The 13,794-nt window shown below is 40.4% G+C and overlaps 1 protein-coding gene across 1 annotated transcript in view; it reads left to right on the forward strand.

Moving 5' to 3' along the window:
* PTGFRN (prostaglandin F2 receptor inhibitor) overlaps nt 1-13,794 on the forward strand; it is a 75,285-nt gene that overhangs the window by 41,583 nt on the left and 19,908 nt on the right. Inside the window, exons 5-6 of the mRNA XM_031967369.1 lie at nt 9,192-9,617; nt 12,821-13,240. Of these exons, the coding sequence (XP_031823229.1) occupies nt 9,192-9,617; nt 12,821-13,240 (846 nt within the window). The remainder of the gene's footprint in view (nt 1-9,191; nt 9,618-12,820; nt 13,241-13,794) is intronic.

Here is a 13,794-nt window from a genome sequence, read left to right on the forward strand (position 1 = left end):
CCTGCAGCTGCTTATACAGCTGGTTTGAGGTAGGAAGGCCAGAACCTTCGGGGCTTTGCCAGTCTGTTCCCCTACCCAGAAACCTCTGGGCCCAGTCTGCTGATATTGGGATATTTGGGGTGCTTGCATGATGTAATGGTATAATGGACTCTGTACCGCTTGGGATAACTGAACGGAGACTCAGAAGTACATAAAAACTGTGCCCTCATTCAGCATATAGACCAGGGTAGTGTTCCAAATAAATAATATTTTAACCAAAGAGATTTCATGAAAAAGTGGATTTATCCTGAATTCATGATGTGACAATTTCAGGATTTGGAACAGATTTCTGAATCGAGGATAATTTGTAGCCGGCTTTCTTGTTGGCAGCTAAATGCCATGAGAGGATGATCATGAGGGCTTGTATTTATAGAGCAATTTAGAAAGTGCTCCCCTTCCAGGAACCTCATGAGGTTGGTGGTATAGTTATTCTCCCTGTCTTTACAGATGAGGAAATTTTGAGACTCAGGTTTGGTGATTTGTTTAAAGTCACATAAATAAAGTTGTAGCAGTGCTAGGACTTCAGGCCCCAGGTCCCATGTCTGTTGCTTCAGTAAACTATAGATTAAATCCTACCCAAATTACTCAAGCATGAATTCTTGAGATAGTGAGGGGTGAGTCTTTTCCCTTCCCACTGCATCAGCTAGATTTTAGATAAGATAAATCACAGGTTTCTAACAAACAAGGAAATATACTTGAAGTCATTCCTAGGTAGTATTCTGAGTGATCCTGAGGACGTTGAGAGTGGTAGAAAAGGATTTTGGGGTTCCCTGAGTGCCCCTCTAACATTCCCCCACAACCCTGACCTGCTTTTTCACTGAATGAGAGAATAAACTTGTATAGATCTAAGTGCATACCTGTGAATCCATCTGCCAGCTACAAGGGCTTTGGTGTGCCTATATCTCTGGGTATAGGGAAGCTTTCTTCTACTCTTTTCTACCGGTCCTTCTTTATTCTTCCCCAAATGACATTGCATCATCTCTCCTAGAGGTTCAGCCTTGGTACTTGGTTCATTTGTATCCCAGTCCCAGAATTAGCCTCCCCTTTGGTCCATTTCTGGGTCCTGCTCAGCTTTATCCTTGGCAGGAACCATAATTCTTCTAAATGATTGCTGCTTTCCATTTTCTAGCCTAATCCAGTATCTATCTGGTCATCAGTTATTAGGAGGAGCCACATTTTTTTTTTTTTTTTTATCAATCAAGAGTTAGGAAGGAAATAGCATAATATCTCTCACTATTTCCCTTAAGCCATTCAACTCTTTAATTCCAATGTCTTTTTTTTTCCTGTTAATTATTTCCTATTTTTTCTGTATATAACTTTGATTTGTATATAACTTGTTAGCATGTTGTCTCCCCCATTAGACTGTAGGCTCTTTGAGGACAGAGAATGTCTTTTGTTCCTTTTTGCACAGTGTCTGGCAAACAGTAGGCATTTAATAAATGTTTGTGACTTGACTGGGGAGGTAGTTTATCAGACTTGATGCCCCTGGAAGTGGTTCTTGTCAAGCCCCCAATCCCTTCAGCCCTTGGCCATCATAACAGTGAGTATTCTGAAGGGTGAAAACACCTCTTGGGAGAAGGCTTTGGATTCAGTGATTGATTTTTCAGCAAAAAAGGCAGATTATAGCACTTTCCTGACAAGTCTGCAAATAATAACTATTCATGTTATATTTTGAAAAAGGCAAAGAAGCGAAATGACCTCAGGGACTTTTCTCAGAAAGCTAGGTCCAGGGTCAGTCCTGGGTCAGGAGTCCTCCATCTCTTTTTCCCATGTCACATCCCATATAGCATCTCTTGCTGTATTTGAGTATATCAGTGCTCACTCCGAATCATCAAAGGGTAAATTATGTTTATTCTGTTGTTAAGGAGGGCAAAGAAAGGTCTGATACAATTTAGAAGAAAGATTTTGATCACAGAATTTAAAAGTAAAAGACCAACTCTCAGCCATCCAAAAACTAATTCTATAATATTAATAATAACTGATGGTTACTTATTCCTTTAAAGTTCACAAAGCACCTCCACGATCTTTCCTTAGATTCACAACAACAAAGCAGTGAAATGAACAGTTGAGTTATCACTATTTCCATTTTACAGATGGAGAAACTAAAACTCTGAGAGATCATTATCATTATAATAGCTCATTTATGTAACATATTATGTAAATAATAGTTTATTTTTCCTGTAAACCAGGTGCAGCCAGGTGGTGCTACCTTGCCTCAAGCTTGGTCTGGAGTCAGGAAATTTTAATTTCAAATATGGTCTCAGATACTTACTGGCCATGTGACTCTGGACAAGTCATTTAACTCTGTTTGCCTCAGTTTCCTCATCTGTAAAATGAGCTGGAGAAGAAAATGGCAAACTGCTCCAGTATCTCTGCCAAGAAAACCCCAGATAGGGTCATGGAGAGTTAAACTAGACTGAACCATTGACTGAGCAACTGAAACCCTGTGAAATGAGGTCTCTTCTCAAACCTATTTTGTAGATGATGAAACTGAGGCTATGAGAGGTTAATGTTTATTACAGATATAAAACCAGGAGGGAGCTCAAGGGCCTTCTAGTTCTTTCCCCTCATTTATAATTGAAGCATTTTCTCATGGTCACTAAGGAAATAACATCCAAGAATAGATTGAAACCTCCATGTTTCTGACTCGAGGTTCAGTGCTCAGAGCCATATTGTCTTCCATTCAGGAAAGATTTGCACAGCCAACATTTTCTGGCATATGGAAGAAAAATGGCGGAATTTATGCTTATTTTTCCTGCTTTCTAAATTGTAAGACAGTGTAGTCTTGATCCATGACGAGAGGGAGGGGAAAGGAGATCCTGAAATTAGAACAGCTAATGTGTAACCATTAGGGGAGTAAGGCTGGGGATGATAGATGTGAGCATTATAATGAAATTTCCCTCTTTCCTTTTGTGTTTAAAACACGTTGGAATAAGTATTGCTTCTTTGAATGGCAATGCTCGTGACAGAGCTATTTCTGGCACAGTTCTCCATCACATTTGGCATCAAATACACCTTTACAGAATTTGAACAATATATTTTGGAGATAGAAGAGAGAGGAACTGGATTCAGAAAGGATCACACAAACAGAAAATATGAAAATATTCAACAATTTTACCCCTGAACCATGTAAAGCCTAAATTTGTTTGCAAACTACCTGCTTGAAAATAGTTTAGATATTCTTGCCTGTGGGCAGCAGTAAAAGCTACAGCACCATCCCTATCTCTGTATTCCTTAACTCATCTCTCCCATCTATTTCTTTCTTCTTGAATTCCTTTCCTCCAAGAATCCCATTTCTGCCTGCAACTAGTTTTCCAGGCCACACCCATGTTTGGAATAACTTTCTCCCTTTATTTAGACAGTTTCTGATGTAAGTTTTCTGGGTTTTAGAGGGGTTTAAAAATTTTTTTTTCTACTAGATCTGTGATTTCAGCAACTTTGGGAATTTCTCCATCCCTCCTTCCTTCCTCCTTCCCTCCTCCTCTCCCTCCCTCCCTCTCTTTCTTTCTTCCTCTCTTCTTCCTCCCCTCCCTTCCTCCTTTCCTCTCTCCCTCCCTTCCTGTCTTCCTTCTTCCCTCTCTTCCCCTTCCAGCCTGCTTCCCTTCCTTCCTTCTTCTCTCCTTCCCCCCTCTCCCTCCCTTTCTCCCTCACTCCCTTCCTCCCTTCCAGCTTGCTTCCCTTCCTCCCTCCTTTTCTCCTTCCTTCTCTCTTGCCCTCCCTTTCTCCCTCACTCCCTTCCTCCTTTCCTCCCTTCCCCCCTTCCAGCCTGCTTCCCTTCCTTCTTCTCTCCTTTCCTCTCTCTCTCCCTCCCTTTGTCCCTTCCTCTCTTCCTCCTTTCCTCCCTTCCTGCCTGCCTTCCTTTCCTTTTTTTGAAGCAATTAGAGTCGTGACTTACTCAGAATCACACAACTACTAAGAGTTTGAGATTAGATTTGAACTCAGATCCTCCTGACGCCAGGACTAGTGCTCTACTGACCCTATCATTGGGAATTTCTGGTGAGAAACTTCTTTGTCAGTGCAGATCACCCATTTGTGATCCAAGAGACTAGCTTGGAGCATGGGAAGATAAAGCATCTCTTTCCTGAGCTCAGCCAGCTAGGGTGTTTCAGAGGAAGCCTTTGAGGAAGGTTCTTCTTGACTAAAGCCAGTTCTCACTCTCCATCGCACTATCCTTCCTCCAGCTGAGATCTTCACTGCTTCAGCCTCATCTCTGCTTTTTCCAACCTACGCTGATTTTTTTTCCCCTTCCCCGAACACTCTCACAGTCTTTATATGGAATAATCTGTCATTTAACTGTTATCAAAAGAATGATAGATCTGGAGCTAGAGAGGATTTAGTCCTACCCTATCATTTTATAGGTGAGGAAACTGACTGTCCAAGGGCACACACATAGCAGGATTTATACTGTGGACTTCTGAGTCCAGAACTCATCTTTTCCTCCTCTGGACTTACCTTGTTATATATCATTATTTTAAAACAATGATTTCATATATGTAATAACCCTGTCACATCAACTAGATTGTAACCTCCTTCAGGGCAAAGACTATAGTAGTACTACCTGTATTTTTTCATATGTCTCAAATGCCCCTGGGCATGATTGGCACTCAGCATCTGCCTCATCATGGGCTCATTGTACAAATGAGGACCCTTGAGAGAGGGGAAGTGACTTAGTGGTGGTCCTGTAGGAAAGGGGGTAAAGAGACAGAGCTGCAGCTTCCAAAGTTAGCTCTCTTTTCACTATTTTGGGCTTCATTCATTCAGTAAACATTTCTTGAGGAGCTAATTCTTTTCAGGATGCTATGTTTGCTACCCTCAGACTTCCATTTAGGTCAGGACCTGTGATTTCATTGATACAGCCATGATACAGAGACTCCCTCAGCCAGTGCAGACTGTTCTATAGTTTACAGACTTTGCTGCCAGGAATGCTCTGGGGTTAAATGACTTCCCCAGAGGCATCTCAGCAGTGCCTGTTAGCCTTCTTTCTGCCTAGCTTGGCTGCTTCTCCCTTTGGAGGATAAAAATATGAATAGAACAAAGTCTTTGCCCCCTCCCCCCAGGAGCAAAGAAGGGTCTCCTTTCCCATATTCCCACCCCCTGCTCTGGGAATCTAATAAAGATCATTGTTCTCGTTGATTCTGAAAGAGTGAGATTCATCATTTCTCTGAATTCCCAAACCATAACAGCTTTTTCTGGCCAGGATTGTCCTGTATGTTGTCTTAATGATGCAAATGGGAGGTCCTAAGATCAAGACCTAGCTTACTTTTTTATCTGTAGGCACACAGTATACATTTGCATGCCCTTCGTTCTCCCTTTTTCTTCTTCTCTCCTTCGCTTCCTCCCTTCCTCCCTCCCTTCTTCCCTTCCTCTCTTTCTTCCTTTTTCCCTTCCTCCCTTCTTCCCTTCCTCCTTTTCTTCCTTTTTCCCTTCCTCCCTTCCTTTCTTCTTCTCTTCCTCCCTCCGTCCCTCCCTCCCTCCTTCCTTCCCTCCCTTCCTCCCTTTCTCCCTTCCTTATTTTTTCTCTTCCTCCCTCCCTCCTTCCCTCTCTTTCTCTCTTCCTCCCTTCCTTCCTTTTTACCTTCCTCCCTCCCTTCCTTCCTCCCTTCCTAAGCTAATAAAGGATTTCAGATAAACGTATGCCTTCAAAACCTGGTGAATTTCATTGGACAGTGATATTTAAAAATTAGTTTGTATCAGAATTTGCTTTCCTGAGTAGTTAATATAGTGTCTCTACAGAGTGGCAGATTTTGCTTTCAAATAAGGAGAAGCCTCTTAATCATCAGAACTGTTATAGTCTTATAGGCTACATGGGAAGATAATGAGTCCCCTATTACTGGAGGTCTTTAACAAAGGCCAGGTGACTTATGAGGGCTTCCTGCTGCAGGTATAAAGTGTACTAGATAGTATTTAATATTACTGTCGTCTCTTTCTGGAAGGCAAGTGACCCTGTTATTTTATTTTGCTTTGTATTAAGATAAATTTAATACTTGATACAAATAGGAAATCCTTAGGAAAATGAAGGAATGGGAACTGACTATATTTTCTTTGGTTCAGGCATAGGGCACTGAGGGAAAGGAAGGAAGGAAGAAAAAAGGGAAGGAGGAAGAGAGGGAAGGAAGGAGGAAAAGGGAGGGAGAGAGGGAAGGAAGGAAGGAGGAAAAGGGAGGGAGAGAGGGAAGGAATAGAGAGAGGGAGGGAAGAAGGAAGGAAGGAGGAAAAGGGAGGGAAAGAGGGAAGGAAGGAAAGAGGAAAAGGGAAGGAGGGAGGAAGGAAGAGAGAGAGAGAAGGAAAGAAGGAGGAAAAGGAAGGGAGATAGGGAAGGAAGGAAAGAGGAAAAGGGAGGGAGGGAAGAAGGAAAGAAGGAAGGGAGAAAGATAGGCAGATTTTGCCACAGGGTGTATCATACAGCTGTAAACTCAGGAAGAGGAATCTCCCTGACTCTGGGACCAGCATTCTATGCCCTATGCCACCATATAGTTGCCCAATATTTTATAACAATAATTTAGACCTACAAATGACAATCTGCAATTTCACTAAAGAATCATAAACATTTTGCACCCTTGGAAACATCTAAGAGAATTAGACAATAAGGTGGCTTTTCTTCAGGGGAAGATTTTTCCAATAAAAAATCAGCTTGAATTGTTGAAAGCAAAAATGGCAGAGACATTGGTGAAAGCTTTTACTGGTACAATTCAATTCATAATGAAGAATTCTGGTGGTTCTCATCTTTGTATATAGGGGAAAGATTCAAAATTCTCTTCCATTTTTTGGTCCCCAAATGATTAAGTCATTTGGCTTAGTCACAAAGCTGTAAATTGCATCAGACGTGTAAATCATCAGAGATGAACACCATGACCTCAACAGTTTATAATCTAGATGAGTCATGTGTAAAACTAAGCAGTTTAGTCAAGGTGATTTGGGCAGGGGATCGTGGGAGATTGAGCATGAGATGTGTATTTATAGAATCATGGAAGACCACTTCTAGAGAGGACCTTAGAGATTATCTGAGATGAGGAAAATGGAGGCTCAGAGAGGTAAAAATGATTTGTCAGGGTCATATGGCTAGTAAGTGGCAGATCCAGGTCTCAAATTGAGATTTTTCTGGCTCCAAGTCCTTCTGTCCTCATTAATTGTGGTTGGTTGGTTGTATCAGTCACATCCACTCCTCGTGATCCCATATGGAATTTTTTAGGCAGAGATACCGCAGTGGTCTGCCATTTCCTTCTCCAGCTTATTTTACAAATGAGGAAACTGAGGCAAAGAGAATTAAGACTTTTCCAGCTACTAAGAATCTGAGGATAGATTTGAACTTAGAAAGAAGACTCTTAATGCTTTGTGCTCTATGTCACCACCTAGTTGCCCTTATAGAACATCATGAATAAAGGGAAAAGTTTCCATGTCTATAGAAATTATTATAATACTATGGAAGCTTCTTGAATATGGGGACTGTTTTATTTTATCTTTGTATCCTCAACACCTACCTAGGATTTGTATGATGCTTTAAGGTTTGCACCTAGCCTAGTGTTTTTTCATAAAAAGCCCTGGTGATCTGGGTTCAAATTCTACCTTTTACATTTTCCTGGGCCTCAGTGTTTTCATTTGACACTGAGAGGGCTTTAGACTAGAGGGAAGTAGATGGCTTCTGAAGCTTTTCTAGCTCTAAACCAAGGATCTCTGTGAATATCTTATAACTTCAGAGAAGCATCTTTGCATGAGCGTTATTTCTTGCCATGTTTATCAGTGTTGTTTAGATTCAGAAACAGTTTTTCCCCTGGATCCTTCTATGATAAGGGGAGCCTTAATTGAACTTACACAGCCTTGAGAAACAGTGGAAAGATGAACAGTATCAGGAGGCTAAAGAGCTGATGGATTCAAGTCCTGAATTTGCCCCCAGTGAGCTTTGACTTTTGTGAAACACACTTCTGAACCTCAGTTCCTGCATGTATTAAAGAGTAGTTTGAATTGGATAATCTCACGTTCTCTTCCATCTCTAGCATTTTATCATTTGTATAGTAGGAAATATACTATATAATAGTGAATGTATGTATGTATATAGATATAGATATATATATATGTATATACATATATACACATACACACACACACACACACACATATATATATATATATATATATAGAGAGAGAGAGAGAGAGAGAGAGAGAGATGGTTAATAGACTCTTACTGAAATCTGATAGAGTGAAATGCCACATGTTGTATAAATGATTTTTGAATTGGGAGTCAGGGCTGGGGGGGAATTAACTTTGGAAGTTTGTGATTCCTTTCTTTCTTCCCTCTCTCTCTCCCTCCCTTCCTCCCTCCCTCCCTTCATTTCCTTCCTTTCCTTCCTTCCTTCCTTCCTATGTGACCTTGGTTAGATAAAATTTTGTGACTCCCAGGTTCTTCATTTGTAAAACAAAGGGGGGCAATTAGATATTCAGTGGAGGTAGGCACCTTCTAACACTAACATATCAATTAATATAAAGTAAAGTGAACAAAACCAAAAGAATATTTTACATAACAATAATATTGTAAAAAGAATCAGTTTTGAAAGACTTGAGAATTCTGATCAGTTCAATGACCACTTGAGATGTCAAAGGATTGATGATAAAAGGGGCTGCCCACTTCCTGACACAGGTAATACAGTCAAGATTCAGATTGTGGAAACATGGTTTTCAAACAGCACAAGTGGGAAATGTATTTTGCTTGATTCTGCATATTTGTTGCAATGGTTTGTTCTGTTTTTTATTTCTTAGTGGCTGGGTGGTAATAGAGAGTGGGAAATAGAGATAGGATGAGGGAGGAGGGAAGGAAGGCATTTGGCTGCCAGATTTTAAGATATGACCAGAAGAGATCAGAAGAAAGACCAGAAAGTCACACACAATTTGAATACTGCAGGTTGAATTTATTACAGTTTTTAAAAGAAAAGCAAGCTGAACTTCATAACAGGTTTGTAGTTTCATGTACAAACTTCATTTTCTGTTGTGCTTTTGTCTATGGAAATGCCCATTTTATTTGATGTCTAACCTTAGAATTAAATTATTAAAAACAATCAGTGACTTACAAAACCCAAATAATTCATTCTTAGCTGACATGCTATCTATCTCTCTGGCAGGTTGCTCTTCCTGATCCCCCTTTTCCCCTTTTTCTTTCACAGAGCCACTGTTTGAGGTGCTGCTGAATGCTTCTAACATCCCTGAGTATCTAGATGATCCCACGGAGCTGGAGTGCCAGATAACGGATGTGAGGAACACAGACCCCAATGTCCGCTTCACTGTTTCGTGGTACTATAGGATGGACTCTCGCAGTGATGAAGTTGTGTCTGATGAGTTACTTGCTGCCATGGATGGGGACTGGACCCTGAGATTTGGGGAAAAAAGCAGGCAGAGGGCACAGAATGGGGAGATTATTTTCTCCAAGGAGGATGAGGCCAGGTTCAGTTTGCGAATTCAGAGAACTTCAGAGGGAGACAGAGGAAATTACTACTGTGTTGTGTCTGCATGGACCAGACAGCGTAACAAAAGCTGGATGAAAACCAAGGAGGTCGTATCCAAGCCTGTCAACATTTTTTGGGTTGCAGAAGGTAGGAGCACAATACTTACTAATTCTTCTTTTTCAGAGAGGATTAACAGCTTTCAAAAGTGTCCAGCAGCATCATGGATAGCAATACCTCCTTACCTGGATTGATGATATTTAAAGAACTTGGAGTAATTAATATTTGAATGTCCAGTAGGACCTCCATGAAAGTGATAGGGTTAGATAAGGAGCATCTACGTTACAGGATTTTCCTGTTTATAAGGAATTGTACTCTACTATGTATATTAGGGATATGACTTGACTGGAGTATAACTAAATCTAATTGTTGTAGTAGTAGCAGCAGCAGAAACAGTAGTAGTAACAATTGATGTAGTCTGATGTAGCCTTTCCAGTGCCAGACACTGCAATAAGTACTTTGCAAATATTATTGCCTCTGATGCTCCTAATAACCCTAAGAAGTAGATGCTTTCCATTTTAGAGGAAACTAAATAATATTGCCCAAGGTCACACAGATAGTGTCTGAGGCCATTTTTAAAGTCAGATCTTTCTGAGTCCAGGCTTTAAGTCTGTTGGAAGAAGGTGTCTTAAGATTGACAAATTATTTTCTTCTTCTCAAGCATGTCTCTCTAAGAAGTAGGTAGTTTAATAACAACTATTATTTATATAGCACTTCAAGGTTTACAAAGTGCATCATTTCTTTTGAACTTCATGGTGGTCTTGTGATATGAGATAAATATGTTTTCATAAATGAAGAAACTGAGAAGTTGTGATATTTTCTCGGTCACATAGTTGATGAGTGTTTGAGTGAATTTGAACCGACATCTCTCAGGCATTCTATCCAGTCTGCCATATAGACTCTCATTATAGCTATTTATCAGCTGGATATCAACACCTGAGCACAGAGTAGACCATGGCCCTATTTTGCTATTATCATTTCTTTTATAATACTGGTTTTTATTCCAATTCCACTGATATATTAAGGAACAATTTAAGCATAATGTAAATTTTGTGTTGACCATATGTAATTTCATCTACAAGAAACACAAGTTCAATGTAGAACTGAACCGTATAGGGATACACAAAATACCCAGTCCCACACATCTTACTACATTTACCAGCCACCTCATTTTACCTCATGTATGTTATCCTGTAAGCTTGTGTTTTGTAATTTTTTAGTATTTGTGAATTTTATGTATGTATATGTGTGTATATATGTATATGCACATATAGTTAATATACAATGAATAATCCATATACATATACACATGCATACATACATACATATATATATATATATATATCTCACACTCATTCAATATCCCAAAGATGTCTAAACATTCTGATTAAAATGTGAACTAATAAAACCTTTTTGAAAGAAACTAAAGAACTTGTAATATCTTCCAACCAACAGACACAAAACAATCCATATTGTGGACCATTAGAAACAATGCTGCAAAAATAAAAGAAACATATATGGCTGGAAGTATTGTGTTCTAGCCCCACTTTTCCCATAAGTCTGTGTTTTTTATTGGACAATTTTGCATGACAATATGATTTTTAGGAACACGAATCTCATGTTCAAGCAGTACTAAGTGTACTTAATCCATAAGCTTTGGGAAACAGTATTAAATATTGCATCAATTATCTATTAATTAATTATTGCATGAAAGATTTGTACAGCATGTCCCAAAAGTCTTAAGTTTTAATCTAGTAAAGCTTTAAACTGCTCTGAGACTTTTTGGATGCTGTATATAATTTTTTTTCCTACTACATGGTAAGCTCCCTAGGACAGAAACAGTTTTATTCTTTGTACTCCCCACAGTGCTTTGCACACAAAAGGCTTTCAGGAAGTATTTACTGAATGAGTTTTCAGAAGCACCTAAAGGCAATCCCTTCTTATTATCCTATCTTTGTTCTCTTTCTTCATCCTCCTTGTACCACATCCCTTATCCCACAAATCATTCTGGTTCTGCAAGCAGCACATACTGTGTACCCATCAACATATAGAATCAGAATCTGGAACATTTTAAATCATTTCAATAAATATTTTTAAGTACTTATCTGTGTGCAAGTAATCATGACCTTTTTGTTCCCCAGGATGGAAATGGAGGTGAGGATTTTTCTGTAGTATTTCAGATTTATGTAGCATTTTTCCTACATTACTTTCAGGTGAGATAGGTATGTAGCAGAAGCATCATTGTTTCCCTTTTGCAAGTCAGGACTCTTAAGACTCAAGAACTAAGTGACTTGCTAGGGAGTCTAAGAAATCAGATTGATTTAGGAACCCAGCAATCTTTACAGACCACTTACCATATTCCAGGAATTGTTGGGTACTATACACAGGCAGAAGTGAATGTCTTCATTCCAGAAGCTTAAATTCTAATAGAAGATGTAGCACATAGAGGGGATTGCTGACCAGGCAAAATTTGGGATGAGGAAATAGCAGGGATTGTGAGAGGAGCTGTGGAGTAGCAGCTGGCACGTCCTTTCCAGTAATGGTAGTGGTATGAATCCTTTTTATTTTTTCCTCAGAGAAAATGTTGGAAATTGGGGATATTGGAATGGAGAAGAACACATAGAATCTGGGCAGATGGTAGTGTGTCCAGGATGAATCCACTTTGATGTCCTACTGGGTGGGTTATGAATCATGGTCATATGTGGGCTCGAGGAATAGGATCAGATGAGTTTTCATTTACTTGTCCATCAATGGGGACAGATTTCAAAGGCTGAATTAATGGGAGTAAGACATAAAGTCCTGCTCTGAACAAAGTAGTCATAGGTCCCATCCCCACTTGCAGAAATGGATTGATCAGTGGAATGAGGGAGTTAGGGCAGAAGGGTGCAGGCAGGGGAAAAGGAGGTAGAAATAGGGGTAAAAAGGAGAGAGAATTGTCCTTGTATAGTACTAAGGACCAAGAAGTCCTCTATTTATTAGAGACAGTAATGGCTTACCCAATTTACCCTTTACTCCATTTTCCAGTGACCCAGAACCAAATTTCCCCCATCCTGTTACTCTCCCCCCCACCCCTGCTTGGAGCTCATCCTGCCATCTTCCTCATTAGTGATTTTCAGCTTATCCTCCAATCCCTATTTTTTTTTCCTCCTTGACTCTCCAGCTTTGGGGAGCAAGTGCATGTCTAGGACAGTGTTCAAATGAATGAACACTTCTTTGATAGATATCTGGGAGCAAAAAAGTCTGACTTTCATAAGCCTTTTCTGTAATTAATTTCTTTTGATGCTTCATTTCAGATTCTGTGCTCCTCGTGAAAGCGAGGAAGGCAAAGCCTTTCTTTGCTGCAGGAAACACTTTTGAGATGACTTGCAAGGTTTCCTCTGAGCACATAAAAACTCCTCGGTATTCCGTCCTCGTCACCGCCGAGAAGCCTGCGGCAGACCCCTTCAGCCCCAATGAGACTAAGCACATCATCTCCCTAGACCAGGATTCGGTGGTGAAGTTGGAGAATTGGACCGACGAAGCCCGGGCTGATGGCGTAGTGCTGGAAAAAGTCCAAGAAGATGAATTCCGTTATCGAATGTACCAGACTCAGGTGTCTGATGCTGGGCTATACCGCTGTGTGGTAACAGCCTGGTCCCCTGCGGGAGGCAACTTGTGGAAAGAAGCAGGGACCAGTTTGTCTAACCCAATTCAGATAGACTTCCAAACTACAGGTTGGTATGGAATTGAGGTAGAATCATAGAAGACAGAATTGTTGAACTCTTGTCTCCTTAGAGATGATCTAAGCCATTCCCCTTATTTTACAGAAAACTAGGGCTGAGAGAGGGGAAAGTGACATAGTGGATAAGCTTGGGGTAGGGAGTCTGGTTCAGAATGTATCTTAACTTTTATTAGCCTGACTTATCAAGGCAACATTGCAGGGCAAATAAAAGATCTGGCTTTGGAACTAACAAGTCCTGGGTTCCAGTCCTGCCCTTGATATATAATATAGCTCTATGACCGTGGGCAAAATAGTTCACCTATCTGAGTCACAATTTTGTAAGCTGTGATTTACAGGTGAGTGGCTGATTGGAATCAGAAGAAGGGTGACTCTGTGGATCACGGATGAATGAGAGGTGCAGACTTCCTCCAGCCCTCTCTGTCCCCTACCTCCAAAATCAAAGCAGTATTTCCATACAGGGCAAGACAGTTTCATCTTCATTCCATTGACATTGCGTCTGGCTTGGCAAACGACTCCCTCCTTGCCTGTGTGCTTGGCAGAGTACCC

The sequence above is a fragment of the Sarcophilus harrisii genome, chromosome 4, assembly GCF_902635505.1.
Source record: "Sarcophilus harrisii chromosome 4, mSarHar1.11, whole genome shotgun sequence".
NCBI lineage: Eukaryota > Metazoa > Chordata > Mammalia > Dasyuromorphia > Dasyuridae > Sarcophilus > Sarcophilus harrisii.